Here is a 20,644-nt window from a genome sequence, read left to right on the forward strand (position 1 = left end):
TTTATCCGTAGAGCTTCAGAAGAAGAAGATGGGTTTCAAGAATGCGATAAAGAATAGAAATGGCTTCAGATGGCCTCTAAAGCATGAGCAATTGAATCAGTAGTTTCTGGGAGATATGATGAAGACATTGTCAATGCTTTGAACTACACAAGTCCTGCAGAAAGATATGTTAAAGAAACTGAAACAACGGCGGTTTTCTGTTCTACCGTCGTCTTTTCTCGTCGTCTATATTAAGTTACGATGGCGGTAGATTTATAATTACCGACGTAGATTATTTTGTTAAACGTCGTTAAGTGTACTACAACCGACGTGGATTTTAATTTTAAATTATAAATGGAGTTTTTTTTCCCGTATTCTTTCAGTTTTAGTTTTCAATTCCAAAGCGTGATAAATAGATTTTTCTTTCCCGAGGAAATTTAAAATGAGGGAAATTAATGTTCTAGAATTTGTAAACTAACACGACGCAATATTTGCAAATCTGTGTCATCTGTTAAGATTATGATGTGGAACAGAGTTCCATCTGGTAAGATTTCGTAACCCTTGGGATCTCAGACAAAACTGATTATGTCGGCGGTGTTCTATATAAACCGTCGTGGTTATTTCAATTCTTGTCATTAAGTAGATCTACCGACGTAGGATAAGAAAATCAAAGAAAAAAATTGTTAACAAAAATTCTTATTAAGACGACCGTTAAAATTAAAGGTACGACGTATAAAATGAATAAATACGACGATAAATTTTATTGTACGATTTAAAGATAACGTAGTAGAACTATACGAGAATGACGTCGATATATTTATATTTTCCGTCGTTGTAAATTAATTTAATACGGCGATATTTTGTATTTTAAAGCCGTGGATTTGTTTGTAATTATACGGCGTCTTATACGAAAACCTCGTCGTGTTATTTTATGAGTAAAAACGGCAGTTTTTATTGAAATCGTCGTCTTTACTTTCTACGTCGGTCGATTCATAACTTCTGCCGTTCTTTGTTGGCATTGATTTTACACTGAGGAAATCTGTTTCAAATAGACGTCGGTTGTTTAATTATGTACGTCGTTGTTTTTGAACAGCCATTTGAAACTCCATTTTTTAGTTGTCTAAGGTTGTATTACACGACGGTGTTTTTAGAACCGTCGTCTTTTTATAAACCACGACGGTTTTCACTTAGACCGTCGTTGTTTTCTGGTCGTCTTTTTCACTTTTTGTAGTAGTGAAGTACATACAAATGAAACTAGAATGCATACAAGGAGTAACCTAAGTAGGTTAGGGTTATGGTAAAGTACAATCCCAACGAAAACAAAAAGATAAGCTTAACTTAGATTGTACTTATATGCTCATCACTTGTTTTGATGTGAACAGCTGCATTTAGGTGAACTAATCTAAGCAGGTAGGAAGAAACCAAAAACATTAACAATCATCTAAGCATATGTAGGACAATCCGAATGAAACAAAGAGATAAATGATGTGGCCACATGCAATTGGCTCTTAATTATTTTATGTAAACCTCTCCACTAATTGTCAATTCGTTATTCATCATGCTAATTAATCAACTAATTAACTAATTAATTACTATTAGTTAAGTTGATTTCAACTTTCAAGTGAAGCTTAGGGGTGTGAGATGCGGCACAGCGTGCAGTCTTTCTAAGCATACCATTTGGGATTGGTGAAGAGGTGTTAGGTGTTAGGTGTTAGGGTTGAAGGAATATTTTGTTTGAAGCAAAGATATTCAAGAAGATTTGGAAGCTGGTCATGATGATATGTGATGAGAGGGAATCTAAGAATCTTGGGGGGTTAACAAATTGTGGTTCAAATGTTTGTGATTGGATTAAGAAACTTGCAAACCCTACAAGTTCCAACTTGCAATGTGAATATATATCACATGGGGAGGAACCATATATTGCTTTGTTCTCCAGCTGTTGTGGATTTTGGTTGATTTGCATAGGGCTCCAAGGCCACTTGGTTTTGTCCATTTGGGTTTTGAGTGACCCTGAGGATCTTATTATGCCACTCATGTCACCCACCATTGTTGTATCTTCCTATTTTCCATCACCCAATGCTCTTCCTATTTTCTATCACCCCAAAATTATTGTATGTGCCGATTATATCTAACACTTCTCTTGCAAACATGAATGCAAATCCTAGTATTATATGAGAGGTCCTACATGCATGCTATAAAAGGAAAGTTATATACAACCAAAGCATACAATAAGCCCGCATCTACCGGCTATAAATATGTACATATTCCCAACTCACAATTAAGAAACATAACAAGAGCTTGCATATCTCTCATTATGCATAAGGCTTCTTCAAGGCACTGGTTGTTCCCTCCCCCTCAAGGGCTTCCGACTTTGCCATCTCTACCGCACCAAGTGAGACATAGCCGGAGGCCATTGTCGGGGTATGGACAAGGCTTGCCTTGCTTCCATGTATACCTATCTGGTCATCCTAAGCTCAGCACTTGTTGCTCATGCACTTAACTAATTACTCAAAGGCTCCAAGTCTTCAGGGAGAGTGAACAGATATGCGCTTTAATGTAAGTGCTCCCACTTCAAGTTCTATTTTTTTTTCCAGTCAGTCGTTTAAGTCTTTCATCTTAATATAATCAAACATTATTGTGGGAGCGATTTTCTTCCCACAAGAATATTCGTCTAAGATTCCTTCGTCTTCTTTGCTTATCTTTCTCCCTGCAAAATAAATCGGAGTAAAATGACCACACTCGGGGGTGTTGGCCAAAGGCCCTCTGGTGCCTAAGTTAGGTTGGGTGTTTGTAAGAAAACTGGGTGGCCGGAGCCGTGTGTGGTGGCCGGAGCCTTGTGTGTGTGAGAGAGAATATGGCGGCTAGGGTTTGTGAGGGATAATTTCTGCAAAGTTTCAGTAGAAATTTAGACGTACCTTAATCCTTGTGCGTAGCCATATCTATTTATAAGGGGCCTCGGAGGCTAGGGTTTCAGAAGAATAATTCCGTAGATGGAAATGAATTATTCTTCCCAATTTGGCGAGGTTGGTGTAATTAGGGATTTGATTTAAATCAAATCCCTAATTAAGGCAAGAATCAAATACATCTCATTTAAATCAAATAACCTCCCAATTAGGTCAAATAATTCCCAAATTGATTGGCTTAATTATTTGACCTATGAGAAAATATTTTGCTTCCACAATTATCATGTAAGCATGTTTCCTTTCAAGATATATAAATGAACCAAAAAAAAAAAAAAACCAGTAAAATTATTATGAGAAACAACAAAACTATAATAGAGAACTTGATACATAAAGGACCTTATGGTTATCATATGCAAGAAAAAAATGGATTAAAAACGTACAAGTTATAACCCCATGATGTTGGCTGCATCAACTGTTCACTGAAACATCTCTGCAAGTGATCAACTACTCTTTAGACGACATGATTTCTCAGCCCAAGAAGCAGAGAAAAAATTGTATATATCAGAATCTCCAGCTCCATGAATTGGTGCCATATATAAGCCACCGGCAGTCACAAGATTGAATTCAAGGCTGAGCACTCACAAGATTGATGTTTCTGAGAAATGGCAAAGCGATTGACATCTCCGATCTTAAAAACGCGAGTGAAACAAGTGAAAGAAAGCGGGGCTCTTCTTCATCATGAAGGAATACTTGTATTGAAGAAGATTCCAAATTTCTTATTGATAAAGTATTGTATGTACAATTAAAGAAATAGTTTTAATATGTACGAATATATCTTACCAATAGTACATTGTGAGACTTTGTGCAAATCGTAAGTATAGATGGGCTTGTTAGATATACCATTATAGTTAGTAAAATATGTGACGAGTATAATATGTATGTGTATTATTGGGCAAAATTTTAAAGATTATACGGTGAAATTTCAACCATTATATAAAAATTTAATGTAAAAAAATATAGATTAAATAGGCGAATAATGTGTGTCGTACTCTAAAATGTGCGAAAAATGTGGATTATTGGTGAAAAATAATTACACAAGCATATGATATGCGTACAATATGTTTGCTAGAAAAATGCATCTTTTTTGTTTCAAATAATTGAGAAGTGTAAGGAAAATGAAAGTGTTTTATGAAGAAATGTATGTATGCGTATATTCATGAATTTATTAACAAGAGATATCACCGAACATGTAGCCTCATCCTAGACATGGAGGGACATTCAAATGTTCACAACGTAGGTGCAAACCTTAAATCTCTAAGAACTAAAGTTTTGATACCTCGTTAAACAACTCCTAAATGTCAAAAACCTGATTGTCAAAAAAATTAGTTAACAATGTATATCAAACTGACGAAGTTAATCAAGAAGCTGATTATATAATTATTAATATTATTTTGGCACATATGGCTCTTTAAGTATTTATGTAAATTTCTATTTTTAGTTTTAACACTTAGATGTACAAAAGTACACCTCATCCCTGAAAAAAGGAGAAAAGGAAAAACTATAAGAGCATCCACAATTGGGGGGTGTAAAGCCACTTTTACATCCCCTTTACACCTCCAGGGAGTGTAAATACTTTTTTTGCTCCAATGAAAAAAGATGTAAATCTAAGATGTATAATTGTTTGGTTGTCTTAATTCGTTTTTGTGTTAAATTTGTATTTTATATTTACTTTATAAAATTATTTTTTTTTGTATTAGGTTAATTTTAATTTTTCCAACAAATAGACTTAAAAATATTTAAATTCGGAGAAGATATGATTTCATTCAAAAACATTGGGGGAGTATGAAAACCACAAATGAGCAAACAACATGTGAATTTTTTTTTTCTAGCAATTACTGTAGCCGTGGGTCCCAGTCTCTTATGATGACTTTTCTTTATTTTTCTTCTCTTTTCTCGAGTGGGTCCCGCCTGCAAGGGATGTAAAAATAGATGTAAATATACATTTTATTTTACATCCCCATGATGGTGATGTATATTTATATCCCTTTATATCTCCCCATTAAAAACGATTCCGGTGACAAATAGTATATATTTAACATACACTCCCATATACACTATCCCACTGTAGATGCTCTAAGTAACCAACAAATAAAAAGACCACACCAAAATCTGACTAACAGATAGCAAGTATAAAGTATCAAACTCAACCAATTAAATTGCTTGCCACTTGATCACTTATACATACTCGGAGGCATAGTGACAAATTTGGTATGTACAAAGGCTTAGTACTCCGGTCGGGCCGGGGCAACAACCACTCTGACTGAACCGGCCGGTTCAACAGACTTATGTAGGAGGATAAACCTTATCCAAAAGAATCCAAATTTCCATGTACTTTCCAGTTTCCAATTGCGGCACAAATGAAAGCTCCACAATATTTCTCTCAACTGCCATTTTTTCACTGCCAAACTACCTTGGCCTTGTTGGTTAACTATCAAACCTCCATGGACAAAGTAGTTCCATTTCACATCCTTACCACTCCTTTCCTTCAAAACCCACTAAGCTCCAAGCCTCCCACAAGCCACTCACCCCCTTCTTTTGCTCCTTGTGATTCCCAACTCTGCGCTTCTCTTCCATCTTCTTTGCCAACACTTTCTTCAAGCTTTAACTTCTTGGATGACTTAGGTGAGCTAAAAACTTTGAATTCAGTGAAAGCAATGCATGCCCAGATGATAAAAATGTCTAACAAGAATTGTATTGATACCAAGGGAAAAAATTTGGTCACATATTACTTGGAATTTGGTGATTGTAGATCAGCTGCAATGGCTTTCTTTGTGAGTTCTGCACAAGATTACCGTTCATGGAGTTCTTCACTAGAGGAACTTAGAAGATTTGGGGGTGACCTACAAATTCTTGAATTTTTTTGTGAGTTTCATAGTGGGGGATTGATGATTGATAGCAAAGTTCTTTGCATAGTTTTGAAACTTTGCACAAGTTTGAAGCATTTGTGGCTTGGGTTGGAAATTCATGCTTGCTTAATCAAAAGTGGATTTGATTTGGATGTGTATTTGAAGTGTGCATTGATTAATTTTTATGGGACTTGTTGGGGAATAGAAAGTTCCAATCAGTTATTTCATGAAATGTCTGATCAAGAAGACATTGTGTGGAATGAGATAATCAAGCTCAACTTGAAGAATGGGAGAACTGTGGAGGCTCTGGAACTGTTCAGAAGTATGCAGTTTTCATCTGCTAAAGCCAACAGTACTACAATTGTCAAAGCACTCCAAGCATGTGGCAAACTTAGAGCTCTCAAAGAAGGAAAGCAAATTCATGGGTATGTTTTAAGATGGGCATTGGAGTCAAATTTGTCAATATGCAATTCACTTATTAGCATGTACTCCAGAAATGACAGACTAGATTTAGCTAGGACACTTTTTAATTCAATGGCAGGTCATAATTTATCATCATGGAATTCAATTATCTCTTCTTATGCTGCACTTGGTTGTTTGAATGATGCTTGGATTCTTTTCGATAAAATGGAATTGTCTGATGTGAAGCCAGACATTGTGACTTGGAATTGTCTTTTGTCAGGACATTCTCTTCATGGCTCATATGAAGCAGTCCAGGCCATCTTGCAGAAAATGCAAGACGCAGGCTTCAAGCCAAATTCAAGCTCCATTACAAGTGTTCTTCAAGCAGTTACTGAATCATGTTTCCTGAAACACGGGAAGGAAATTCATAGTTTTGTTTTAAGAAATGGGCTTGATGACTATGATGTTTATGTAGGAACTTCGTTAGTGGACATGTATGTGAAGAACAATTGTTTGTCCAGTGCTCAAAATGTCTTCATTAACATGAAGAACAAGAATATTTTTGCTTGGAATTCATTGATTTCAGGGTATTCCTTCAAGGGTCTTTTTGAAGATGCTGAACGGCTATTAGATAGCATTGGTGAGGAAGGAATCAAACCCAACTTAGTCACATGGAATGGTCTGGTTTCAGGGTATGCAATGTGGGGTCGCCATAAGGAAGCTTTATCGACGATTCATCGGATTAAAAGTTCAGGGTTAACCCCTAATGTGGTTTCTTGGACTGCTCTTATATCAGGCTGTTCACAAAATGAGAATTACACGGACTCCCTCAAATTTTTTATCCAAATGCAAGAAGAAGGTATCAGGGCAAACTCTGCCACCGTATCCATCCTACTTAAAGCTTGTGCAGGCCTATCTTTGTTGCACAAGGGTGAAGAGATACACTGCCTCTGTATCCGAAAAGGTTTTGTTGAGGATATATTTGTAGCCACAGGACTTATCAACATGTACAGTAAGTCAGGAAAGTTCAAAAGTGCCCATCAGGTTTTTAGGAAGATTAAGAACAAGACGTTAGCTTCTTGGAATTGCATGATTATGGCATTTGCCATTTATGGCTTTGGGAAAGAGGCTATTTCTCTGTTTGATGAAATGCGAGGAGCAGGTGTGCAGCCAGATGCTATAACCTTCACAGCTCTGCTCTCTGGCTGCAAGAACTCAGGTTTAGTTGATGAAGGATGGAAATTGTTTGATAGCATGAGCACAGACTATAACATAGCTCCAACAGTTGAGCATTTCTCTTGCATGGTAGATCTTCTTGGAAGAGCTAGTTATCTTGATGAAGCTTGGGATTTTATTCAAACGATGCCATTAAAGCCGGATGCCACTATATGGGGTGCTTTTCTTGCATCCTGTCGAATCCATAAAAACTTGGCATTTGCAGAGATTGCAGCAAAGAATCTTTTTGAGTTGGAACCTCATAACCCAGCCAATTACGTCTTGATGATGAACTTATATTCTATGTCAAATAGATGGGATGATGTGGAGCGTCTTAAAGCCTTGATGAAGAATACAGGGGTGAAAAATGGACCTGTGTGGAGCTGGATACAAATTGATCAGGCAATTCATATGTTCTCTGCGGAAGGGAAGCCTCACACTGATGCAGGAAAAATATATTTTGAATTGTATCATTTGGTTCATGAAATGAAGAAATTAGGCTATGAGCCTGATATTAGCTGTGTACATCAGAACATTGATGAGGTGGAGAAGAAGAAGCTGCTGCTAAGTCACACAGAGAAGCTGGCCATTACCTTTGGACTGATGAATATGAAAAGTGGAGAACCTATCCGGGTGATTAAGAACACGCGAGTTTGTTCTGATTGTCATACAGCAGCAAAATACATGTCATTAATACGTAAATGTGAGATTTTCATGAAGGATGGTATCCGGTTTCACCATTTCAGGGAAGGAGAGTGTACCTGCAATGACTGCTGGTAAGAAGGGAGTTAGATGCCCTCTTGAATCCTACATTGCCATCACCCATTCTGAAGGGGAGGATACTGGATGCTTCAATCAGCTCCAAAAGAGCTAAGATCAAAGCAGATGGGGTGAGAATTTTGACCTCAAAATTATCCTGTCTCCAGTGAATGGTCATTATAATGCACGAACCTTTACAGCAAGAGTTCAGGTTGTTGTGAAGTGTACACACTATTCTTTCACCTGTGTGATGACTGCTTAAGACAGTTTGTTAATAATGGAGTCCCTAAATAGGTATAGGGCTCAGCGATGCAGGGGTGCTGGACGGTTGAGATTAAATAATGGAAACTTTCTGTAGCATCTCAACCTATAAATGTTAATACAAGGTTAATGGAATTCAGGTTACCAGGAAGACCCTGACATGTAAAAGTACCTCAGGGTTCCATACTTCACCGATATGTGCAGTGAGTTTCATTGAATTCTACAACATTAAAATTTATATAACAAAGAATATGTCATTTTTTATTGAAACTTCAACATATAATCCAAGTAGTAAAAAAAAAGAAGTCAAGCAATTACAATAATTTATTAAGAATGCGAATACATAGGTATATACAAAACAAACAACTGCAGCAGTGGTTCTTTCCCCCTGAATCCTCCCTGCACTACAAGATGAAAAACCCCCAGTCCATAGATACCATCTCTTTCCAAGATAAATATTTACAGATCAGAGTCATACTAACATTAATACCACCATGCACGAAACCCAGGAACAATAAAACTCACAGTAGCTTTCCCTTTCCATTCATGGAGAGCTTATAAAAACCTTGAAAGCTCATCCTTCAAATACAAATACGAGAAACCCCAGCGTCATTTTGAGAGTAAGAAAGACTATGCATGAGCAATTGGAAAGAGAGTAGGAGCTTCATCGGTCAGAAATGCAAAAACCAGCAATGTTCCCAAAACTTCTGTGAATGGAAGGAAAGCTTGTACTATCTCTACACAGCATCTGAGACAAAAAAAACATGGATGGTATAGCTATAGTCATCGTACTCCTGTGCCATCCCCCAAATCCACTAATGATTGATAGGTTCGGTTCGGTCCTGGACAGCCATCCTCTCTGAGACATCAGCCAAAGACTTCAGGTTGCACCTGATTAGGGCCTCAACAAAGTAGCATGTCTCATCCTTGGTATTCCCATCAGGCACATCCACTACAAAGGATTCAATAACAAGTGTCCCTAGTCTCCCATCAATAACCTCAGGGTGGACAGTAATAATTGACGAGTAATTCTGCAAATTTAAAGGACATATAGAAATGAGGTTGGATAGGTGTTCTCTTGCCACATAATAATACAGGAGTATAGAGAAATTTTCAAATATTAAGGGAAAAACAGAAAATTAATTCACTATTTATATAAATTAACCAAATGCATATTGCAGTTGAAGGCAGAGATGCTGGCAGCCTTGTCTGCCTAAAACAAACAGACTGAACCAGACAAATATTGCTAAGGGCATATTACACGTTTTAAGATTACATCTTCAGACACATTCTGACTATTGCCAAAGGCAATCACCAAGGAACAACATTTGCAGGCACCTGCCATTTCAAGGGCCACATGTTACATGCATGGCCCACCACAATGTAGCATGTGAGGTAATTGGTTGGGACCAAGACATGGCCCCAACGACGTCTAAGTGCCGGTGGCTGTCACCAACAAGCAGCTGTTGCCAGCAGTCCTGTACAAATTCTCTTTACTCTTTTTATAAAGAGAAAGTGGAACAAATCAATTACTGACTTTGGAACTGTGACTTAAGCATCAAAAGGGTGGCAACTCATTTTCAATGTGCTTAAGAACAGCCAGAGACAAATAAGCAGTGATGTCATTAACCAGTAACTAGCCATCTTGCTTCTACATTTATGAATTCATGGAAAGACAAATGTTAAGGTTTCTAGTGCATACTCTAATACTCAGATGGTCCAAGTCGTCAGGGCCAGAGCTATTACTTGAATTTTGGCAAATGGATATATTCAAAATAAAATTTGACAAAAGCAATGAACTCCAAGCTAAATGGGGTCATTCATGACATATTCTGCTTACTAAAGAACACAGTCACAAATTAACATAGATGAAAACCTTAAACATGCAGAAAGAAACAGTTCTGTGCCGAAATATCTTGTTTTTAGTTCTGCCATGTGTACCACAAGTTTTACTTTAATCTATCTAAAAACTAATATAGCCATCCATGGTGATGTCACCAGTTATCAGTATGGTGATCTCCAACCAGTTACGCAGACTGTGCACCACAAGTATACTGCTGGAGTTGTGGAATACACCACATTTGCACAGCATAATAACAAAAGGGCTAAGTAGACAGCCAGATTAGATTGCAAGCAGAGTGCAGCTATCTTAGTGGTATTTCTTACAATTCCTTTCACATCTACACCACCAGAAAAGTTCACTTCCTATTATACAATAAAATGGATAAAGGAAGTCCACAGAAGTAGGCAAAAGAGACAAGAAGACTTCTTACCCTTAGCCTATGATCACCACCAACAATCTTGATGCCAAGAATGTGCTCATCATCATCAAGAAGCTCCAGCCTCTCAGTGCTGGTCGTTGCAGGAAGCCCAGATTTAACATTCACTTCTCTAACGCTCCCAATGCCAAGGTCCCCCTTCATGGTGCATCGGCTAACAAAGGGCTTGTACTTCTGCGGTTGATCAAATCTTCTCACCAATGACCATACCTGATAAAAGACACCATCAAACATGAGTTAGGCGTTAAAGCAAGAGCTGCGAAACTTCTACTAGATCTCTGCCATTAAAATATTAGCATTTTGTTTGGTTACTGAGAAAGTGTAAGAAAGGAAATTGTACCAACTTGCTTTTATCTCCGTAGAAGCTAAAGTTTGAAGAAATAAATGGAGAAAGAAAAAACCACTCAATTCTTAGTTTTTCTTTTAGACTTTCTTACGACTTTTCAGCAACCATATGGATTATAAACTTACAAAACAATACAACAAACTGTGGAACGGAAAACTTGAAGACATATTAAGCCCAGCTATTTTAAATTCAATTCCCCTAATCAGATTGCATCCTCCAAAATGGCATGCAAACCAAACCCAGCTGAAGCTGCATGTCAATTATAGTACAAATTATCATCCTCTGTTACCAAAAATACTTTCAGTAACCACAAATTCATTGAAAATAACAATCAAACTCGAATCTTACAAAGACCCAAAAGCTAATCACCTAATTCTTAACGCAAACCGGACCCAATTGAACAAAAACAACGAAAACCCAGAAGAATAAACATAAAAAAGAAACCAAAAACATCTTCAAATCGTCCCCAATTTCCCAGATCTCCATAAACCAAGAAAGTCAAACATAGCAAAAATCATTTATTTAACAAAAGTCAAACAACCCAACACCAACCAAATCAAAAGAAACAGAATTCAGAGCTTGACCAGACGGTCCACAGAGAGAGAGAGAGAGAGAGAGACTTACGAGATGCGCAGGGGCCTTGATGTGCCTAACCAAAGCCGAAGTGCACTGGGTCTCTCTGGGCTCATGCCTGTGGTGCCTTTGTATGTACTGCGCCTCCATTGAATCACCACCACTGCTCATTTCTGATAAATTTGGTTACTTCCAATCCCAATCTCTCAAACTATTTCTTTCTCCACAAATGAGGATATCAGAGAGGCAATACAAGAAGACAGACGCTTCCAGAGAAAGACAGAGAGAAAGAGTAAAAAGCTTTTTCCTTTATTTATTTTTCTCTCTCTTAATTTCTTGTAGAGAGAGAAAGAGAGGGGCGAAAAAAAAAATACAGCCTTAGCTTAGCTTGGCGGGTTATCAAAAATCCATGAGAGAGTCCACTCTCTCCACCGACAATGCAATTTTTTAATCTATATAATAAGCCCAAAGCCTGCGTTTTTCCTTTGGGCCCATTATTGGTTTATATTTTAAAAGTGCTTTATGCCTTTGTCAGATTATCTTCTTCTTTTTTTATTAGTTAAAATTGGGAAAAAATCGTACATTTTCTCTAGGGTTACATGGTGGTGATGGTTTTGTTGGTCACAGTCCACTCTCTGCCTTTGAATTGGGTTGGTTGGCCAAGTGGGTGCTTTTTTGGGTAGCTTTTGGTTTTAGTGGGTTTGGGTTCTGCTGGCTTTTGTTTTATTAGCCACTCAGTAAGTGGATGATTTTTAAAGTCAAGATTTGAGAAGTGGGGTTGGGGATGATGCCCACTTGCTGCTGCTTTGCTTAGTTGCTAACATGACTCTTACAGATCATTTTTCATTTTTTTCACATTATTTAATTAGCTTCATATCATGACAAGGAAATTTCCTATTAACCCATCACTTCCTTTTGGTGGATTGCCTCAGCTCAATGGCAAATTTGGAAGAGAATTATTAGATCTTCTGATGCATTAGTTGCTAAGATATCAGGGTTCATCCTGTGGCTATGGATCTCAGGTTTCTTATCTGAATTTTGTACTTGTTTCTGAAATCGAGTTATTTTATATAGTTACTTTTCAGTACAAATTCTAAATTCATAACGCCAAATTTTTCAAGACTAAAAGTCATTTGTGGTCCCTATAATTTATTATTTATACTACTATAGTTTATTACTTATACTACTATAGTTTGAATTTGATTGATTTTGTCCCTCTAGTTAATTTCAAGCAATTCAGGACAATCCTTAATTTCTGACAAGTAAATAGGGGCATTTAAGTCCAATCCTACAACCCATTCCCAACCACTTCCACAGCCACCCTAGCAGCCTCCATGTAGCTTTTTTTATGCTTTCAAGTCTCAACACCCATTGCCTCCAATCTTGAATAAACAATTGTGTGACTTTTTAGTCTTAAACTCTCGATTTTGTTTTTTTGGAATTTGGGTTCAGGAGGAGAAATTTTGGGTAACACATGGAATTAGGTTTACAATTTGATAAGAGTGAGGTGGATGTGGTGGAGGGAGGGGAGCATAATGTTGGGTCGGGAGGGGGAGGAGGTGGTTGTGTGGGTAGTTGGGTTGTGGCTAGCTATAGGGTGGGGAACGGGTTGTGTTAAGAGGATGAGGTTGGGTTGGGAGGGGGGGAGAGGGATGAGATGGGATCAAGTGGTTGGGAAGGGATTGTAAGATTGGATCGAAATGTCTCTCTTAATTTGATAGAAATTGGGGATTGAGTGTGAATTGCTTGGAATTGAAACTATATGAACAAAATTAATCAAATTAAAAGTACATGAATCTTAACGATAAAAGTGGTAATCTACAAGGACAAAAATGACTTTTTGTCTTTTTTAAAAACCTCATACGACAACGTTTTAATTGTAAATAGTTCGACTTCCAAAAAAATCAACATATTATCTATTTTCTAAGTTTATGATGCATGAGTTTTATCTATTATATCAATACTATAATAATGATAACCAATTCAACTATATCATAAGTTTTAAAATCCTTATTTGTGGAGTTACCTATTGGATGGTTCAAGATCCAAATTGTTATATCTAAGATTAGCTCCTACTAACTTGACAATTAAAGACTACTTAGAATAAATTGCATAGATCTTTCTCTCTTTCATAAATTATATTCACACAAGTCAAAGGTAGGTATCTCATTTTTTGGCCATAAAATCTTACCTCTTGTATCTTTCATCCACTTTCTTATTTTTCTAAAACTCATTGACTCAATTTGGAAAACACTGCCTTTTAAAGTTTGTTTTATCTTTTGTAGCATAACTCATTGTAAGACATTAAAACATGTTATCTCCTAGGAATCAAATCATCAAAGAGATAAGATCAATTAGTTCGGATAAGATCATAATTGCACTTAGGGTTTCCAATTCCTCAAGTCATCTTGGGTTTTTATCCTCTGAGTTCACCTATAAATAGGAAGGGGCAACGAATACAAGTAGACCGTTTTGTAAACCCTAAACAAACATGGATCTTATGCCCACTAGGGTTTCGTCTCTTTTTCCCCAGCTACTAGTGCAAGTGTCGCTTCCCTTTAAGCTTTTCTGTGTTTGCCACTTGCTTTTAAATTCCTCACACTTGCCATGTGAAATCAAAAGGAGACAAGAGAGCTGACACAGTTTGGTATTTCAAGAAGCAAACCCAAATTCTGCCCACTATTTTTCATTTCTTAAATAGTTTTTTTCTGGTCCATGTTTTTGTCATTTTCTACATTTATAAACATATGCTTTTTCTTGCTCACTTCTAACGTATTCTGTCATTTTTGCAAGCCACATCTTTTAGGACCCCACCTCCACTTGCAACTTTCTGCTAGTGTGTCTTATTCTTTGGTAATATTATTTTCCATCAATATAGTTTTGTAGGTGTTTTTCTTTTTTCTTTTTTCCCCATTTCCCCCCTCACCAGACCTCTTTTTTTTTTTTTGGTTGTGTGGTAATATATGAAGCATTGCTCGTGTATAAAACATGTTTGTTGGTAGATGTAACTTAGTTTAGTTGGTTATAACGGATATACTATTTACTCAATATCGGAGTTCGAATTCCCCTCCTTACATGGTTTATATCTATTTATAACATTGTAATAAAATTGAACTCTTTTTCATTTCCAAATGTTTTGGGGTGTTGAACCTGCTGCATGTTTATGGGTTGGGTTTGATTGATATACAAGAAAAAGAAACAGGGTTTGGTAAGCCATCACGTGTTGTGTGCATGTATCTCTAGAAGAACACATGACTCTCCACAGTTGCACATAATACAATGAATCAGTTATGAGTTTCTCCAATTTCTTGAACACGAAGGCAATGGCGCATCTCTCTTGGAAGCATTTGACTTTATAATAATTTGGCTCTAATAGTATGAGGGGTGCTAAAAATACTGCTTTCTTTCTGAGGTCTTTGTTACAGCACGTGGACTCGGTCACTCAAATATTAAAAAGTGATTATACAAATGAAAATAAAAAGCTATCAAGAATATAATGGCGATTTTAGCTATATTTAAGGAAGGTGTGTAGATCAGCAGTCTCAAGTTCGAACCTCCATGTAATTTAGTGCGTGTGAGAAATCTTCTTCCCTTTGTAGTTTAGACTATCGTTGATATTAATAAAAAAATTCAATTTCAATATACATGTAATCTATTTATATATATATTCACATGTTAAGTCTAGCAGCAATGTTGGCATACATGCATAGTTCTAGCATATTTATGTAATTGCCCTTTCGAAATTTCATGATCAATAGACTGTAGAATAGAAAGAAAAGTCCATTTTTTAAGTCTTTGAAAAAAAAAAAAAAAAAGACGATAAAGTCATGATTAACAAGATAGTTACCTACCCATCAACTTCCAAGTCTACAATTCTATTCGTGTTATCAATTCATCCTCAACAATCAGCCTAACGTTTTCTTCCATTCAATAAAATGGAAGCAATTAAATAAGTGATGACATTCATAAGACTTTATTTTTAGATCCGTAAGTGAGCGAAATCGTTACTTTTTAATTCATAATTTACTACGACTCTCTTTCTTTTTAATAATTTAACACTTTTTTTCCATTTTCAGTGTCAATTGCAAAGCTCTCATCATTGCCCCCCAAAAAGAGAGAGGCTTTCTTTAGTCTCAAGGTAAGAAATTGAAGGCAGTTGGTGAAGGAGATTCTGTTGTAACTTGTAAGGCTTGTCCAATCATATATTTCAATTCATGCATATAAATTTCCTCCAATAATGGGCATGCAATGCAACCACGACATGGAAAAAAACAAATATAGGTTGTATGGGGCAATACATATATGGCGCAACACGATTGGGGCAATCAAAAAATTTCAAGGGACAAATTATTTTGCTTTGAGTTTTCTTCTTGCCATTGTCTAAACAATTGATCTGTAGTGAATTTATTGGATCATTCGTAAAGTGGCTAAACCCTTGCATTGCATGCATAAATCAGGTGACATCACTCTTATGGGTATATATATATATAAAGTTTCATTTGAAGAACTCATTGTCGGCTTACTGTATATTGTATTTCAATTATCCGAAACGTACGAGTTATGAATTATCTTTATGGCTGAAAAGACAATTACATTTTGTTTAGTTCGTTATATCCAAGTTGCGTTTGGATAAACCTATTGATAATATCGAACTTACTTTTGGGTGGTTACTAGACAAAAGAGGTAGAGAGCCAATAGGGGTACGAAGAAAAATGAACAAGGACGTAATATTGTAGAAAAAAGAAAGCAAAAGATAAGATTTATGAAGCTAATCTTCTTCTTCTTTTGTGTGTGTTAGGAAATTGATGAAGCTAATCTTAATTAATTAATAAATAAATACAGCAAAATTTCTCGAGTCAGGACCACTACTTCAAGTGAACCTAACTCCAATAGAGTTTTCATTATGAATACAAAACTCCAAACTAGTATACATCAAGGGGGGCATGCATGTGAGGCCTAACGTGTCATCTTAGGTTTGGGTCTCATGCAAAGTTTCAGTCAATTATTATATGCAAACCCTACCACACACACCACAAGTAGAAAAACCCTAATTTCTGGATTGCTTTATTTATTTTTCCTTAAAAAAACTGGTTTTCACTTTCAGGTACAACTTCAAGCTTTGCTTTCAGAGGAGTTACTTTGATTGGATATTTCGGAGAGGGTAGGTTCTTGTTACTTTTGGGTGTTGTTGGCTAGTTGCTGCTGTGGGGTGTGGATAAGGTTCTGAGCTTCAATGCATGCCATCAAAAGTAAGAGAATATGCATCTAGAATCTACATCAAACCAAAAGCATCTGGCAATCTACTCTTTGTTTTTATCGACGTTTCCATCCGCTTCATCTTTTTCTTTTTCTTTCTTTGACCTCTTTTCAGAGATTTAAGTTTCGGATATTATGTTTTAGGCTACGATTTGCATAATAGACTAATCCTTGGCCGGGTGTGGGCATGGACCCCGAGGGCGACGGTTTAGGGCCCTATACCAAAGGGGCCTATGTTATATATAATTATTGAAGTTCATGTTGAAAGTGATTTTGGGAGAGTTCAAAATTAATGGCCCGAATCAAAATCACTTCAAATCTTGAACAAATATGCAATTAATCAGTTTGATGGTTTGTTTTTTTTTTTTTGGTTGAACTATATGACAGTTTGCATTTGTTATTTTATTTCAATTCACCAACTATATTTATCCTCAAAGTAAAATACATGTGTAGAATCTTTTTTTCTTTTTGGTTAAACTATGATTACATACAAAGGTAAATTATGGGCCTCATTTTAATTTTTGGTCATGGGCCACTCAAAAGTCAAGGTCGGCATTGTAGTACGGTCACGTGGTATATCTTATATACGTGTTCTTGACAGTCCCAATATAATGTTTGTCACAAACATGAGACGATTACAACGAGATTAGATAAAATTGAAAGAGATATCAAATTTGAATCATATCGCTCCAATTTATATTAAAAAGTAGACATTGATAAAGTGATCGAGTGACTTGATGAGGAAGAACGAGGCGAGAAAGTTTTCTCATTACCCGAAAGTAGATAATGAACTTTCCCAAATCTTTTCGACCAAAAAAAAAAAAGAAAAGAACTTTCCCAAATCTAGCCCAACTCTACAGATCTTCTGTGTCTGGTAATCAAAGCCCAAATATGGCCCAAGAAAAGTAAAAATATATGGTCATAAGGTAAAGCAGCAGTGTGCCACTTACACACCCAATCTTTTTGAAAGGCCCAATCCTACAAAAACTATTCTTCACCAAAAATAGAATTTATAAAGGAGAGAGAGTTTCTAGGCTTAAGCGAGACATGGAAAGCAAAGTGGCGGGCCCCTTCCAGATAAAAGAAAAGGAGTCGAATAATTCAGTGGCATCTCGTAATTGAAAGGAAAAGTAAAGCGTGGAGATGAAGCTAAAAAGCCAGCATAAATGATGAATGGATGAAAATGAAATTACATGTTGAAATTTCTTCTGTGTTTTTGTTTGTCTTCGAACACCGCAACATGAAGTGCATATCTTGCGAGGGCAAATACGACGGAGATGCCGGCGCCTGCAGGCAGTGCTACGAGGACCTCAAGGCTAAGGTCGCTTTTCTCGCGATGTCCAATCGGTATCCCTTAACCTTCTGCACCGACGTCGTTCTGTTAGCCTCGGACAACGGCCATCCCGAGGGCCCTGCAGGAGGTATGGCCCATGAGGCCGTTTTGGTCAGTGCCCATTTCGCCAACTTGCTACTTTACTTCCGCAGTGATTTTTGTTCAAACATTTTCGCCAACTTGCTACTATACATTCTCATTTTGCGATTCAAAGTATCTATCGTTTAGGCATTTCTTGAAGTATCATCAATACAAAAATTCATTTGAATTTGAAACCATTTAACCACCCAAATTAATGGTTATAAAAATATTTTGTGCTTTGGACGAGTTATTTATAGATATACATTAAATTGTGATATGTGTCAAATTTTGATTTGTAATAAACGGTTAGTGAATTATGTGATTTATCTATATATATAAAGCAAAAGGCAGAAAATGGTGAAACATTCAAAATACCAGAAAATGCCCTTTGTTAATTCAAACATTAAGAATTGAAATTATTAATTAAATGAGGATAATATGGTAAATTCACATTTTTTAATATTAAAAAAATTAAAATTAAAATTAAAAACAAAATAAGATAATAGGTCCTACTTTTATAGAACATAACTACCCTGTTATCTTTTATTAATTCTAAAAATAAAATAAAAAAGAAAAAGAAAACCAATTGGCACATGCGTGAGCATGTGTCAAGGGGCTAGTTATCTTTTAAATAAGAAGTATATATGGTACCATTTAGCCAAAAGATATATTGATTAAACCAAAAGACATTTGATTAACCAAAACTCTTTGCCGTAGAAATTGAATCTTCAACACATTAGGCAAACTTTTGTTTGATTATATGGACGGAGTTGTGATGCTATATGGCCTATCAGCATCATAATTGCTTTAATGTTTGCTCCTAATTATTGTTGATCATATGCAGACAGCTTTTCTCACATGTTCCTGGGAAAATATTATTATTCTACCTGGTTTTTGTCCAATGTACACTTTTGAATTCCTTTTGAACCATATCTATTTTCGCTGCACTCGATTAGGCAAGTCGTTCTCCGGTGTTCAAAGCCCTCCTTCATAACGAGACAAAAGAAATCCATATCAACGAATTGTGGCCCCAAGAACTTGGTGCCTTTATCAACTACCTCTACACGGCCGAGATATGCCTTGACCAGGATTTGGCCCGTAAACTCCTTGTAGTGGCTGAAAAGTACCAGGTGCATCATCTCAAAGACTTGTGCCAGAAGTTCTTGGTGTCCAACCTCAACCGGGACAATTCACTTGCGACCTACACCTTCGGCCACCATCATAATGACAAGCAGATCATCGACGCAGCCTTGATGTTGATCACAAACAACATCGAAAAGCTTGCTTCAAGCGATGAGTATGCGGAGCTAAAGAGAAGTCATCCGCAACTTGTAATCGAAATATATGAACATATTGTTGCATCCTCTACTGCTCCTTCGGTGAGAAGTTCTCTTCCCTCATTTCAATTCAACAACTAAGAAAATACATGTGTAAAATCTTTTTTGTTTCTTGTTAAACTATGATTACATACAAAGTCAAATTAAAGGCCTCATTTTAATTTTTGGTCATCGGCCGCTCAAAAATCAGGGTCAGCATTGTAGTATGGTCACGTGGTACATCTTATATACGTGTTCTTGACAATCCTAATCTAATATTTGTCGTAAACATGAGATGATTACAACGAGATTAGATAATATTGAAAAACCCTAATTTCTGGATTGCTTTTTTTTTTTTCCCCTTAGAAAAACTGGTTTTCACTTTCAGGTACAAGCTTTGCTTTTAGAGGAGTTACTTTGATTGGATATTTCGAAGAGGGTAGGTTCTTGTTACTTTTGGGTGTTGTTGGCTAGTTGCTGCTGCCTGGGGGTTGTGGATAAGGTTCTGAGCTTCAATGCATGCCATCAAAAGTAAAAGAATATGCATCTAGAATCTACATCAAACCAAAAGCATCTGGCAAACTACTCTTTGTTTTTATGGACGTTTCCATCCGCTTCATCCTTAGTATTTTTTTTTTCTTTTTCTTTCTTCGACCTCTTTTGAGAGATTTAAGCGTCGGATATTATGTTTTAGGCCACGGTTTGCATAATAGACTAATCCTTGGCCGGGTCTGGGCATGGACCCGAGGGCGACGGCTCCCTAGACCAAAGGGGCCCAACGAAATTTATATTCGCATATGTTATCTATATATATAAAGCAAAAGGCAGAGAATGGTGAAACATTCAAAATACCAGAAAATGCCCTTTGTTAATTCAAACATTAAGAATTGAAATTATTAATTAAATGAGGATAATATAGTAAATTCACATTTTTTAATATTAAAAAAATTAAAATTAAAAACAAAATAAGATAATAGGTCCTACTTTGATGGAACATAATTACCATGTTATCTTTTATTAATTCTAAAAATAAAA

General features: G+C 36.4%; 3 protein-coding genes across 4 annotated transcripts; 2 read left to right on the forward strand and 1 right to left on the reverse strand.

Moving 5' to 3' along the window:
* LOC18786122 (pentatricopeptide repeat-containing protein At4g01030, mitochondrial) lies at positions 5,190 to 8,886 on the forward strand. The gene has a single exon (XM_020556982.1). It carries the CDS (start codon positions 5,300 to 5,302, stop codon positions 8,183 to 8,185), a length of 2,886 nt encoding a protein of 961 aa, XP_020412571.1. The 5' UTR covers positions 5,190 to 5,299; the 3' UTR covers positions 8,186 to 8,886.
* Positions 8,718 to 12,068, reverse strand: LOC18785845 (abscisic acid receptor PYL9). The gene is made up of 3 exons (XM_007218426.2): positions 11,675 to 12,068; positions 10,699 to 10,914; positions 8,718 to 9,456 (listed from the first exon to the last, which is right to left on the reverse strand). Exons 1-3 carry the CDS (start codon positions 11,792 to 11,794, stop codon positions 9,241 to 9,243), a joined length of 552 nt encoding a protein of 183 aa, XP_007218488.1. The 5' UTR covers positions 11,795 to 12,068; the 3' UTR covers positions 8,718 to 9,240.
* Positions 17,960 to 20,418, forward strand: LOC109947029 (BTB/POZ domain-containing protein At4g08455-like). 2 transcript variants are annotated; one of them, XM_020556338.1, is made up of 3 exons: positions 17,962 to 18,323; positions 19,250 to 19,672; positions 19,998 to 20,418. In XM_020556338.1, the coding sequence occupies exons 1-3, from the start codon at positions 18,057 to 18,059 to the stop codon at positions 20,028 to 20,030; spliced, it is 723 nt and encodes a 240-aa protein (XP_020411927.1). In that variant the 5' UTR covers positions 17,962 to 18,056; the 3' UTR covers positions 20,031 to 20,418. The 2 variants fall into 2 exon arrangements, with proteins under 2 accessions (XP_020411926.1, XP_020411927.1); XM_020556337.1 differs by lacking the exon at positions 19,998 to 20,418 and having other exon boundaries at positions 17,960 to 18,323; positions 19,250 to 19,898.

Source organism: Prunus persica, chromosome G2 (genome assembly GCF_000346465.2).
Source record: "Prunus persica cultivar Lovell chromosome G2, Prunus_persica_NCBIv2, whole genome shotgun sequence".
In the NCBI taxonomy this organism is placed as follows: domain Eukaryota; kingdom Viridiplantae; phylum Streptophyta; class Magnoliopsida; order Rosales; family Rosaceae; genus Prunus; species Prunus persica.